This window comes from Maylandia zebra, linkage group LG10 (assembly GCF_041146795.1).
Source record: "Maylandia zebra isolate NMK-2024a linkage group LG10, Mzebra_GT3a, whole genome shotgun sequence".
NCBI classification, from domain to species: Eukaryota; Metazoa; Chordata; class Actinopteri; order Cichliformes; family Cichlidae; genus Maylandia; species Maylandia zebra.
Window position 1 is genome coordinate 30,307,673 of NC_135176.1, and position 13,520 is coordinate 30,321,192.

The window sequence follows — 13,520 nt, forward strand, 5'->3', positions numbered from 1 at the left end:
GACAGGTTTTTGGGATTTCTTAAATGATCCTGATGGTTATGGAACAAAAAAAGTCAAGTGGAAGACCCCCAAAAAAATGTAACCAGCACTGCGCTGATGGTTCCAATTGGCCGTCCGTCAAGACACTGGACGATCGTCGACCCAAATTAAGGGTGTTACTGGTGTCGACTGCAGACCCATAACCATCAGAATCTGAGACTGAAGAGCTTCAAAAACAAAGGCCTTGTCTTCTTGAACTAGAGTTTTTTTTGGAGGTGTGGTCCTAAACTTTTAAGTGGTCTTAAACTTTGGATCGGGACTGTATTTTTTTCCCCAATAACTTATGTTGTGTACCGTGTCACTGTACTTCTGCAGTGTGTGGAATAGGGCTGTGCGATATGACCAAAATCTCATATCCCAATATAAGACATCTATCATCCCGATAACGATATAAATCACAAAATTTTTACATTTTCTGTAAATTCTGTGAATCTTGAGCAGCTCGACTTGCATGAAGTGTGTTCAGCTGGGTGCTGTGTACCTAAAGTTGAGACTTTTAGCTATACATTTTTAGACATAAGTTGTAACGGACGCCGTTTTCTTTGCGAGTATTTATTACACGGCGTGCTCTAGAAAGCCTGTTCTAATGTTTGAGTCTAAGGTTTATTTTTTAGCACCTAACGCCTCTTTTTTGTTTCTCATCCGTAAAACTCCGCATACTCTTTCACGATTTAGTTTATTTTGAAAAGCCTCAACAGGATCTTGAGCTTTATTGTGAAAGGTTTATTTGCAAAACAAACAAGCGGAAGGCGGAGCAACGCCATTGTTTTACCGTCGTGGTTGCTAACGACAACGCGTAAAAACAGTTGCTTGTCTGTCCGTAGTGTTGTCATATTAAATATAAGAGAGAACTTTAACAAATTAATATAGCCACTATAATGACCATCAAAACAATGAAAAATATTTCCGTAAACAGTTTATTTTGCGACACCATGAAACAAACGATAGCGTAAAATGAAACGATAGATGTTTTTATATTATCATCCGATAAATATCCTTATATTGAACAGCCTTAGTGTGGAATATAGTGCAAACATTAACTAAAAAAAATAGCATTAAGTGCATTAAACTTGCAAATAAGCAGAGCTGACTTAAAACACAGGATGAGCCACACAAATTTCACATACTGTGCTGGATTAACTTTACTATTTAATTTAGTAACAGCTGTGTTAAAATAAGTTACATTAACTCATCTTATTTTTTATTTTTGGTACAGTTGAAAAGTAAGAAAGGAGAAGCACAAACAAGATGAGACGTCAAAGAGATGAAACAGGGCAGACATGTCTTATCCTAAAGATAAGACAAAACAAATGACAAAACAGAAACGTGAACATTTAAAGAAAAGATTAGAGACATGCAGGGAAAATGCAGAGAAGGAGAACAGCAAAAAGAAGAAGAACGGGAGGGAAGACAGGAGATAAAAGAAGACAGAAGACAAAAACAGCAGGTTTCAGTGTTTTGCGTGTTACCTATGAGTCAGTGTTCTGCCTGAATGAACTTCTCCAGCAGCTCAGAGGTAAGCGTGGGCGAGCGTGTGTGAGAAGGGTACAGCGAGGTAGGGATCACGTTACCCTGACAAGGTGCAACGTATTGAAAAACAGATGAATGTGGATGCAAATATTGCTAAATGTAATATTTTTCTTCCACGCCGGTGGGTGGCAACAGCCAAATCAATCATCACTTTGAAATTACAGCAGAGATTTTACACAAACATTACTTGGCAGCGAACATTTTGTACAGAAAAGTGTGAACGTTTCTTTTTGTATTTTCCCAAACAGGTTGCATAATTAAAGATGACATTTAAAAGGACAACTTCAAATGTATATTTTAATCTGCTGCTTTGGAGTCTGGCTGTGTTGACCGCATTGGCTTCGGATACACTAAATAGCTTACTTTTTTGTGGGGTTGGTTTACATTGGGCTTTGGTTTAAAGAGAGATTATGTTGTGCAAGTTAGTTTTGTTTTGTTTAAAGGTAAACAGTAACGATGAGAATCAAAGAACAAAGGAGTAGCAAAAAGCTTTCCTGTAGCTTAGGCTTGTTCATGAGTCTAGGATCATAACACTCAAGGCAGGGGTCAGATGGGTTTTGTGGGAAGTCTATATATATTTCCCACGGTGCTCAGAGTGCAGATTATTTTAAAAGTTACCTGTGCTGTCCTTGGTGCAGCTGGTTCCCACTGCAGAAGGACAAACCAATGTGGACAAATGTTCACCCTGCTAAGATGTCAAGTTCACACAATGTCTGGAATTAACAAATGTTTTCTCATTAGCTAAAAATAAGTATGAATAATTTGTTTTGTTTAGTACTTGTGATGACATCTATAGACTTAAAATGAGATTAATAAATCTAAAAGAAGGCTTCAAAGTTAAGTAATTTCTTCTTATAAAAGACACAAGATGAATACATAACTAATTCTTCTGCACTGAAGATGCCACTTAAGACAGAACAACACCACATGCAAGTTTATCAGGCAATGCCTGTAAAACATTTTCAGCCGCTAGCCCGCTAACAAGGTGACACAAGCACAGCACAACCTGTAATATCCCAAACCTAAACCCCTGAAGATCAACAAGCTATTATTGGCAGTTTGAATTCAATTTTACAATCAAATGCTAACATCAGTAGAAATTTACATGATTATAGACAAAAAGATGATTTTGCTCATCTGACTGCAGTGTTTTTATCAACTGCGTGATAAATATGTTGTGTTCAGATGAGCAGAATCAACCTGGGATGTTCTTACCTGGATTACAGCATAGGGACCTGACACCCCTTCTATAGTTTGAACAAAAAAAACTTTTCTTCCTATTCATAATAAATGATCACCTCAAGCTGCCATGGTAACTGATGGCCTGCTGAACTGCTCAGATATATTCATGACTTTTTGTAACATTATTTGGCATTTAGAAATGAAGACATAAATGCATGAGCATAATAAATAATGTGGGAAACCATAAAAAATAAAAAGTGCTCTTATTTTATAATCCACTTTGATGTGTTCTAGTAGTTCAGAGCTACAACAGAAGTTCTCTCCTCCAGCTTGTTCTGATGAGTTTATCCATATCTCTCCATCCTCCATCTCATCCAAATTAAATTCCCCTTTCCCCCCCATTATAATTATTTCCCATTTCATCACAGAGCGATGCATAAATTTGCACATCAACCTCTTGATAAACGCCCATGTCTGCTTTGCAGTGGAACTGAATTTATGTTCTTGTGCACTTTTGTTCGGTTGCCTGAGGACACCACTGTAATCATACCCCATCTATCCCAGTGTGCTGTCTCTGTAATAACTGATTCACTCAGTATGTGTTTTTTTGCGCCTGATAAACTGAAAAAAGAAACATCTGTGAATGTTACATTGCTTATTCAGTTTGGGAGGAGCAGTCTTTGCTGGTTTTGAGAAGCTTCAAGTCACAGTCCCAGCTTTATTGAACTGCTGCCTGTACAAGCAAAATGTACAATACGAGGTTACCACAGTGCACTTCTCTTGTATATAGAACTTTAGACTGTGTCTCCCCAACACTACTTATTTAAGTGGTGTTTTTTTTTTTTAAACACAATAAATTAACTCTGGAAATAGATTTTCTGCATTTTTACTGCACTGTAACAAACTGTTGTACAATTATAGGACATTTTGACAACAACGTAGCGCATTTTAACACATCTAAACACTGTAAATACTGATGCCTATGGAGAAATTATGTATATACAGCTACAGCTATACCGTAAACCATTCATTCTATATTATACGACATTATTTTCTATATACTAAGACGTTGTTTATGTACATTACAGTACTTTACTTGCCCAGTAGTGGCATAACTCACTTATGAAGTTATTAATTGCTTTAACATACAAAAATCTAAAAGTTTACCGTTTGAATCCACACCTGTAAATGGTATTACAAAAATGTAATGTAATAAGTGTTTTTTCTGTTTTTGGTATTCCTATGACATTATCCTCACTTCATCTCCCATTGGTTAAAATTCATGAATGATCCTGGATTGAACACAGTTGAGAACTGAAGATACTACAAAGATTGTATTTAATATTCCACAATTTGGTTGTATATGTATGATGACAATACAGAGTCTAGTCTAACTTTTTTTTTTTTTTTTTTTAACAGTAAGAAATTATAAAAATAAAATCTTACCAAATCATCAGAAATTGTGCACATTTCCATTTACCCAGTTTCTTCCTTCAATTTTATTTGAATTTTTTATGATAATATGCTCAGAATAAAACTTCTTTAACATATTAGAGGGTAAATAAAGTCTGCTTTTTTTTTCTTTTTTTTAATAAAATGTTGACACCTGGCAATGCCATATGGTACTGCAAAAACAACTGAACAGTGACCTTTGTGTGGTCATAGGCATGAGTCATCACAACAACCTTTGCAATACTCAGTTAGATAATTCACACTATAAAGCCACATTATTGTCACACTTCTAGGTCTCATCATTGATCGTCCTCTGGGCTTCATTTTATAATGACACTGATTTATTTCTCTTCAGATTACTTGTGGATATTCAAGTCTCTTTCAACTAAATACCACTAGGCATCAGAACCCATTAAGGTATTCCTGAAATCATCTATAGGTGTGAATGCTCAGCAGCCACAGTCAATTATTCTGTGTGGCTTTGTTCTTTGTGTTAGGAGGCAGGCTGTGCTTTGCAATCAGTCAATATACAAAAAAGTATAACTGACTGAGTCACTCAAAAAAAAAGAAAGAAATAACCTACAATAAGCTTGTATTCGATTTCACAGTTCTTCCATAGCTGGAGTGAAGAAGTTCAAACCCTCAAATTAGAAGGAGCACAAGGAAAGAGTGGATTTTGAAACTTTACAACACTGCATGAGACAGATTTAATTTGTCAGTTTCTCAGAATCACAAAACAAAAACGTGCTTGTTTATTTGTCATCTAGAGGCAGAATTACAGTGGTGGACCAGCTGCAATAATAATGATTTGGAGTACTGAGTGACCTGAATGTTTTAAAGCTTCAACCAAACCGGGACTCAAATATGTAAATTTATCTATTCTTTTCACAATACATGCATTACCACACAAATTCAAAACAGCTGATGAATTAAGAAACAATAATTCGGCATTATTCATTGGACATCTACATTATTTAGGATTCTCTGATGCTACCAACCCCCCCCAAAAAAAACACACAAAAAAACAACACAAAAAGTCACGTCAGGAATAACTTCAAAATTTTCAAAGATGCCCCAAACCAGAGTGCCACAGTTTGACAAATTACCAAAAAGACCTGTAAGTAACGCATCTTACACCTATGCATCCCAACAAGGCAGCCACAGTTTAACGATTAAAATATTGACAGTTATAATCTTTTTTTTTTTTCTCTTCCTAGTGCCTTTTTTCCCCTCAACTTTCATCATCCTTCTTTCCCACCTCCTTTTGCAGCCTTCTGTTACAAAGCAATAACCCTCACTCTCACTAACCTGTCACAGTGCTTGTACTAATTCGACTTGCTTTTAAGTATCTTAAGTCAATGTCTGGTCCCATTTTTTAAAATAATGCATTAGAATAAAAAAAGAAAAAAAGGAAAAAAAAAAAGAAAATCTCCTACCCAAAACTCCCTTCTTAGTATTTACAATAATGATGACTTCCACGTACAGCTCCAGCAACCGCTTCCCTTTCCTTTTTGGTTGACCAAAGAAAGTGAAAATCTATAGCAACACATTAAACTTAAATAAACAATGTTATCTTCAAAAGACGCAAGAAAATGATTTTCAGGGGAGGATTTAATCGAGTATATAACTTTAGAGCTACATCTTTCATCTGCATGTTCATTAAACATGATGTTCGGTTCCAATAATAGTCTTTTGAATTCTAACTTTTGAGCACAAGAACTGATCTGAAGCTGACACACACACCTACACGCACATTACAAAATTGCAATTTATGTAAACTGGGAACAACAGTACTCTAATTTCACATTTAATTTAATCTATTTTAAGATTCTTACACTTTTAACATCTAAAAATAACATCACAAGAAGTTAAATTAGCTTGAAATGAGCAGAAGTTCACAATCCACTTAAAACTTTCCTGAACCCAAAGAGAAAAGTTCTGTTGCGTCAATACAACACAAAGCTGAGCACAGCAAGCACAGAGATAATATAAATCATCAGGTATCCTCTAAGTCAAACAGGAATAGTTGCATTAATTATGATATTAAAAGGAGAGAAGAGGCTGTTCCTGAAACGCCGCTCTGCAACAAGGCTATAATTACACAACATATAAACCTGGTACTAATTAGCACCTCAGAAAATATAACTGCACTGACAAAAACATCTCATCAATTGTTTATCTTCCTCATGTCAGCAGTGAGGCACCAAAACAAAACAGCGCCAATTAATATAACAGGCCATCAGTAACTCTGCGGGCTAGCCTGCTGCCATGGAGCACGGAGATTGTTAATCAGCCTGAAAGAAAGTGACAGGGTTTGATAAAATGTGAGCGGTTACCTGTCTCCTTAACAACCGACAAGAGCAGTTCACCTCTGAAAGTCGAGTAAAAATCCTCCTTCATGCCAGTTTCTTCTTCTTCTTTTTTCTCCATAAATTATTTAATATCTAAGGAGCTGGAAAAGTGAACCTGAAATTATGCATCACACGGTGGCTTTGCAGCAGGCTTCGTGATTAATATCGTGTTCTCACCTCCATCGAGGCCTTGCTGATAACATTGCACTTGTCCCCCCGATTTATTATGTAAGGGTTCAAAGCTGTACATTAATTCCAGAGTTCAAACTGATTAAGCTGTCTGTGTGAGAATACCGGTTCACACCAGAAAGTAGATTATTCTGCTGCTAACCTCACTAACACTAGCCGGGCCACAGAACCCCCTCATCATCAGCATCTGTTCAGAGACGGCTGCAGGCAGCAGCTCCGAACACATTAACAATATAAATTCTTTTTATGCAGACAGGGAAGCTTTAGGCTTTGCTTTGAAAACTAACCCACGGTGTCGATTTTAGAAGGAAAATACACAAACAGCCATGACAAACATCTAGCATTAGCTGCTTAAGCTAAACATTTGCCCTGGCATTATTACAATGATACAAAAAAGCTCAGCTGATGTTACGAGCTCGCACATAGAGCTTGGTTAGGACTTGCATTTAATATAACCAAGTGTAATATTAGTTTGGGCCACCACCAAATTAGCTGAACCACACCAACTCCTCTAAGTTGCTGCGCCACTGCAAGCCTCTTTGAAACCCAGCTGTCCCTTTCCTGCTGTTTCTGCCTTATTCAGTATCATAGCTGTTCTAAGTGGTCTGTGTTGGGTTTTTGCTACAGCTGCCTGCGTAAAGTAAGTTGAAACGAGGATAGGAAGTAGAGCAGGGCGATATGACCAAAAATATTTATCACGATTTACATTTGAAAATTTGTGATAACGATATAACTGACGATATAATTGACACTAGACAAAATACTTTACAACTCCACAACTTTATTAGGGGAAAAAAAACATCAATGCATTTTCACTTAAACAAGCAGCTGTTTTTTATCTGCATTAAAGTTCTATAAAAATTTAACAGTGCAAATGCAAATTCCTTGCTGACAGTTTAACTAAAAGGCATTTCCAGTGGAAACTGGCCGACACATCCTCAGCATAACCATGTATAATATGCACAAAACTTAAAAAGAGGTTATACACACACAATACAGTAACATTATGTTGAAGCACAGTACGTATCACTCCGCGAGGCGCCTGCCTACGATAGCTGTAATGCTCCGACAATCCATCAAGCGGTGCGGCTTCGTAGCAAAGTCGTACTGAAACATTTGACAGATTTTCGAGCGCCGTGTACATAAAATCGTTTCGAGGTCAGTAAACACAACCAGAATTCATACATAAGGCACACGGGATTATAAGGGGCACTGTCGACTTTCAGAAAAATTAAAGGATTGATTTTAAGTGTGCCGTATTTTCCAAAAAACAGTAATAACGACGGCCCGCTAGCATGCTCTACCAAAGATAGTGTTTTGTTGTGTATCTGACGGACGAAAGCCAAACCAGTTCCACACCACTGAAGTTGCAGCATTTTTACAAACCAATCCGCTTTCGCTCTTCTCATTCTCCGTCGCCGCTATGTGCGTATGAAAACATAGGCACTGCGCATGTGCGTTTTACCCATATTCTAGCGCGATATTTCATTTTCTTATCGTTGCCCAACATTATACCGGTATTACCATGAACGGTATGATATGGCCCAGCTTAATAGGAAGGACCTAGAAAACAGCCTTGACCCCAAGTATTACTACTGCAGATAGAAATAATATTCTTGGAATTATACTGAATGGGTTACAAATAAGATTTCTGCAGTATGCATTATGTTTCTTATTTTATTGTACTTTTACTGACCATACTGGCAAGAACAACCAACCAAATGCTCAGAAGTGAATTTAGGCAAGGCTCTCAGCAACAAGACTCTAGTCTTGTTAAGAAATGGCCGACAGGCCCAGTGAGATACATTTCTGAAATCCTGACTCACCACTATGAGAGAGAGTGTCTCCATTTCTCTCCCGGTCTGTTTATAATATACATACGCATGAGTGTCTTGGGATCACTTTCAGGCCTCCGCAGAAGCTGGCCGCCACGTTTACTTCTGAGCAGCTCGGTATTTGTGCAACAGTCAACATTACTAGCAAACAAATGATTCAGTGGTTTGTGTTTGTGCATGGAAAGGAGCAGGGGAGGACAGAACAGCAGAAATAGTTCACCTAAAGTTCAGTTATCTGTAGCAAGCCACACAGACTGTGCGTATGTACACGAACGCAGGTGTTTTCTCCTCAGTAGTGATGAGCGTGTGTGCGCTGTGTACCTTTGTCGCTGAAGTCGTCGACCAGGATGATCTCGGCTATGAGCTGTGGGGGAGAGCGATTCAGCACGCTGTGAACCGTCCTGAGCAGCGACGACCAGCCCTCGTTGTGGAACGGGATGATGATTGTGGTGTTGGGCAGCTTCTCTGCATACAGCTTGTGTTTACAGCTACACAAACACATGGAAGACACAAATAAGAGGGGAAATAGACAAAAGGGAAATATGTAATAATATATTTTTAGCCAGTGTGAAGTATCTCATTAACTACTGGACAAAGTTTGATGACTTCGATGCCCAATTACTGTTAGTAATACTAACAACCACGAACAATCTCGACACACACTTCTTTCTAGGAAAAATCAATCCAAAGCTCAGTGGTATTCTGAAATCGGTTGTTGCTACTGCGGTTCCCGCCTTCTGCTTTCTGTGTAGTACATGCAAAGGGGTGGGGGGCGGGGGAGTACGACAAACCAATCCAATGCTCAGTAGTACTCTGAAATCTCATCTAGAAAATGACAGACAATAGTGAAAAATAGCTATAATTCAAGGCGTGATAACAAAGGCCTCCAACTCCATAAAGGATTATAGGCCTTTTCGTTTGGCCCCAACAGAAATGTAATTTTGGATTGCTCCCTGGAATTGGTCACTATTGGTCTGTTCTGATCAAAGTTGTCCCTATTACAGTATTCACATGGGTAATACATCTACAGGAGATAAATCTTGGAACAAGTGGTTGATGAGCAACGACTGTGTTGGTGTGACCAGTAATGGCCTGCATTTTCCATCCACTTTGTGCCAAAACACTATGGTAGATACACACCATAGTTCAGTTTGTTAAAGCAGAACACTGCATTGACAGTCTGAACATCAAGTTTCACAGCAAAACCCTGTGAACGCTGGAAAAACAAACACGTTACTGGTCACCTGACCGTTGCTTTCAAGCTTGGATGCTGCGAGCTGAAAACTGTTGTTTGGTCTCTGGATTGGAGTTTGAGATCCAGCTCTCATCACCAGTGAAGGTCCTTGACTTGAAAAGGCCAGCTTAAAACAGATTAACAGTTTAAATACTTTCTGTGTACAAGTGCAAGTTTGAAGCACACAATGACATGACCTATGAGCACTGATTGGCCAAATTTAAATCAGGGACAGTTTTTGATTTTTGTGAAGACGACATTTTCAGATGTCTTATTCTGTTGAGCTACAGTCTAACATTCAAGGACATTCAATGAGCTGTTGTGTTACAAGAAGAGGAAGAAATCTTTATTTTTAGAAGTTAGGAGGAAGATTTGCACATTTTTCCTAATAATCTTTTAATATTTTTAATGACCAAAAAAGTTGCAAAAATAGCTTTATTCCTTTTCAACCTGCTCGATGAAGTGTAACCTAAATAAATTGCAGATGGACTGGAGATATACAGTGGGGCAAAAAAGTATTTAGTCAGCCACCGATTGTGCAAGTTCCCCCACTTAAAATGATGACAGAGGTCAGTAATTTGCACCAGAGGTACACGTCAACTGTGAGAGACAGAATGTGAAAAAACAATCCATGAATTCACATGGTAGGATTTGTAAAGAATTTATTCGTAAATTAGGGTGGAAAATAAGTATTTGGTCACCTCAAACAAGGAAAATCTCTGGCTCTCACAGACCTGTAACGTCTTCTGTAAGAAGCTTTTCTGTCCCCCACTCGTTACCTGTATGAATGGCACCTGTTTGAACTCATCATCTGTATAAAAGACACCTGTCCACAGCCTCAAACAGTCAGACTCCAAACTCCGCCATGGCCAAGACCAAAGAGCTTTCGAAGGACACCAGGAAAAGTATTGTAGACCTGCACCAGACTGGGAAGAGTGAATCTACAATAGGCAAGCAGCTTGGTGTGAAAAAATCAACTGTGGGAGCAATCATCAGAAAATGGAAGACATACAAGACCACTGATAATCTCCCTCGATCTGGGGCTCCACGCAAGATCTCATCCCGTGGGGTCAAAATGATCATGAGAACGGTGAGCAAAGATCCCAGAACCACACGGGGGGACCTGGTGAATGACCTGCAGAGAGCTGGGACCAAAGTAACAAAGGTCACCATCAGTAACACACTACAACGGCAGGGAATCAAATCCCGCAGTGCCAGACGTGTTCCGCTGCTGAAGCCAGTGCATGTCCAGGCCCGTCTGAAGTTTGCCAGAGAGCACATGGATGATACAGCAGAGGATTGGGAGAATGTCATGTGGTCAGATGAAACCAAAGTAGAACTTTTTGGTATAAACTCAACTCGTCGTGTTTGGAGGAAGAAGAATACTGAGTTGCATCCCAAGAACACCATACCTACTGTGAAGCATGGGGGTGGAAACATCATGCTATGGGGCTGTTTTTCTGCCAAGGGGACAGGACGACTGATCCGTGTTAAGGACAGAATGAATGGGGCCATGTATCGTGAGATTTTGAGCCAAAACCTCCTTCCATCAGTGAGAACTTTGAAGATGAAACGAGGCTGGGTCTTCCAACATGACAATGATCCAAAACACACCGCCCGGGCAACAAAGGAGTGGCTCCGTAAGAAGCATTTGAAAGTCCTGGAGTGGCCTAGCCAGTCTCCAGACCTCAACCCCATAGAAAATCTGTGGCGGGAGTTGAAAGTCCGTGTTGCTCGGCGACAGCCCCAAAACATCACTGCTCTCGAGAAGATCTGCATGGAGGAATGGGCCAAAATACCAGCTACTGTGTGTGCAAACCTGGTAAAGACCTATAGTAAACGTTTGACCTCTGTTATTGCCAACAAAGGTTATGTTACAAAGTATTGAGTTGTATTTTTGTTATTGACCAAATACTTATTTTCCACCCTAATTTACGAATAAATTCTTTACAAATCCTACCATGTGGATTCATGGATTTTTTTTTCCACATTCTGTCTCTCACAGTTGAAGTGTACCTCTGGTGCAAATTACTGACCTCTGTCATCATTTTAGGTGGGGGAACTTACACAATCGGTGGCTGACTAAATACTTTTTTGCCCCACTGTATAATGTAGCATACTAGCGTACTATAGTATTGTGTTAGCAACAGGCATGCCCACACTCATTAGTTCAGTGGCAAGCATTGTAAAATGTTTTATTCTTTTACCTTTAACTCTGCAAGTTCATCGGATTTTCTATACAACCTTTTCTTTGGGTACATTGTACATGTAAGCCCTTCTCTTTGTAACAAAGGTTCATAGAGCCTCATCATCATGTCTGTTTGGCCTTTACCAAAATGCAGTTACCACATAGTTAGAATAATCCTCCATGTGTTTCTGTGCTGGGGTTATTATTTAAAATGCTAATGGAGAGCGTGGTAGAAATTCTTCTGGAACCTGTGGAGCTGCCCTTTACCTTGCTGTACTGCTGTGCGCCCTCTACCAGCCCAACCTGAACAATGAGCTGCTCTTTTAATAAGATCTAATGAAGCATACCACCTGCTGGCTTGCCCCTCTAGACATTTGTCTCTTCTTTCTCTCGCTCTCTGAAAGATCAAGAGGAGAATCTATCGCGGCAGTAATTAAGTCTCTCAAGGCCCGTGTGGCTGCCTGAAACCCATCCTCTGTGTCTCTCCATCATGTCATTCAGGTAGTGAGCGAGAGCGAAATGGATATACGAATCCTGTAGAGGTGCCCGGGCCTGATGTGAATAGATTTGGCACACAGCTGTCGGACACCCGTCACTCTGTTACTTTGACCAGTAAAACAGATACACCTGCTGGCCTCCCCCATCCCCGTTACCCCTGTGTGAAGTATCTGGGTAGGTTTTAATAATCGATTAAAATCGATTCTGGCTTGGATAACATGATATCGATTCATGAAAATCCTGAATCGATTTTTTTATATAAATGTATTTTGCCCAAAATTCCAGAATCTCAGGTGAAACGTCACAAAATTTTGACAACCACCAAACAGCTAAGACAGTAAATGAGAGCAGGTACACGGCTTCTGCACAAAGATGTAAACAAAATGCTCACACCTTTGATAAAGTCTGGAAAGTGTCAGCTTCCTTTTTATAGATACAAAAATATGTAAATGTACTGATCTGAATTATAATATTTCTGACTGTGTGAGGAAAAATTTCCCAGATTCAAATCAAATCGATTCAGGACCTTGTGAATCGGAATAGAATCGATTCTAGAAATCAGTGACGATACCCAGCCCTACATCTGGGTCCTCATGCTAGTTTCCCACAAGCCCAAGTGGCCTAGACAATAAAAATGTTCAGTCTTCAACAGAACTCTGTTGAGTCAGATTTTAACCATCGCCCGTTGGTGGTTCTGGCTGAGCAAAGATCCAGTTATGAACTCAAAGCTGTCATATATAATGAAAAACCTCTTCTAAAATAATGGTTGTGAAAGACATGTCCAAAATGTTGAACCAGAAAAAAGGCAAGAACAAGAACTCCAAGTTTTTCTATTAAGTTATCATTGTGCCAGCACCTGTACCTTTACTGAATAAAGACTTTCCCTGTCCAATATAAACTTGATAAAGTGTGCCACCGTGATGCCGTACTGGTGGAAACTGGCTCTGTGATGGAAAATGCTTCATAAAGGTCACAGGATGTGGAAACTTTATAAATCTGAAGAAAAGGGGGGGGGGGAAATC

At 39.2% G+C, this 13,520-nt stretch overlaps 1 protein-coding gene across 1 annotated transcript in view; it reads right to left on the reverse strand.

The window, feature by feature from the left end:
- Positions 1-13,520, reverse strand: part of LOC101481280 (polypeptide N-acetylgalactosaminyltransferase 10) — a 133,997-nt gene that overhangs the window by 80,786 nt on the left and 39,691 nt on the right. Inside the window, exon 4 of the mRNA XM_076889426.1 lies at positions 8,900-9,066. Coding sequence (XP_076745541.1) covers positions 8,900-9,066 — 167 coding nt within the window. The remainder of the gene's footprint in view (positions 1-8,899; positions 9,067-13,520) is intronic.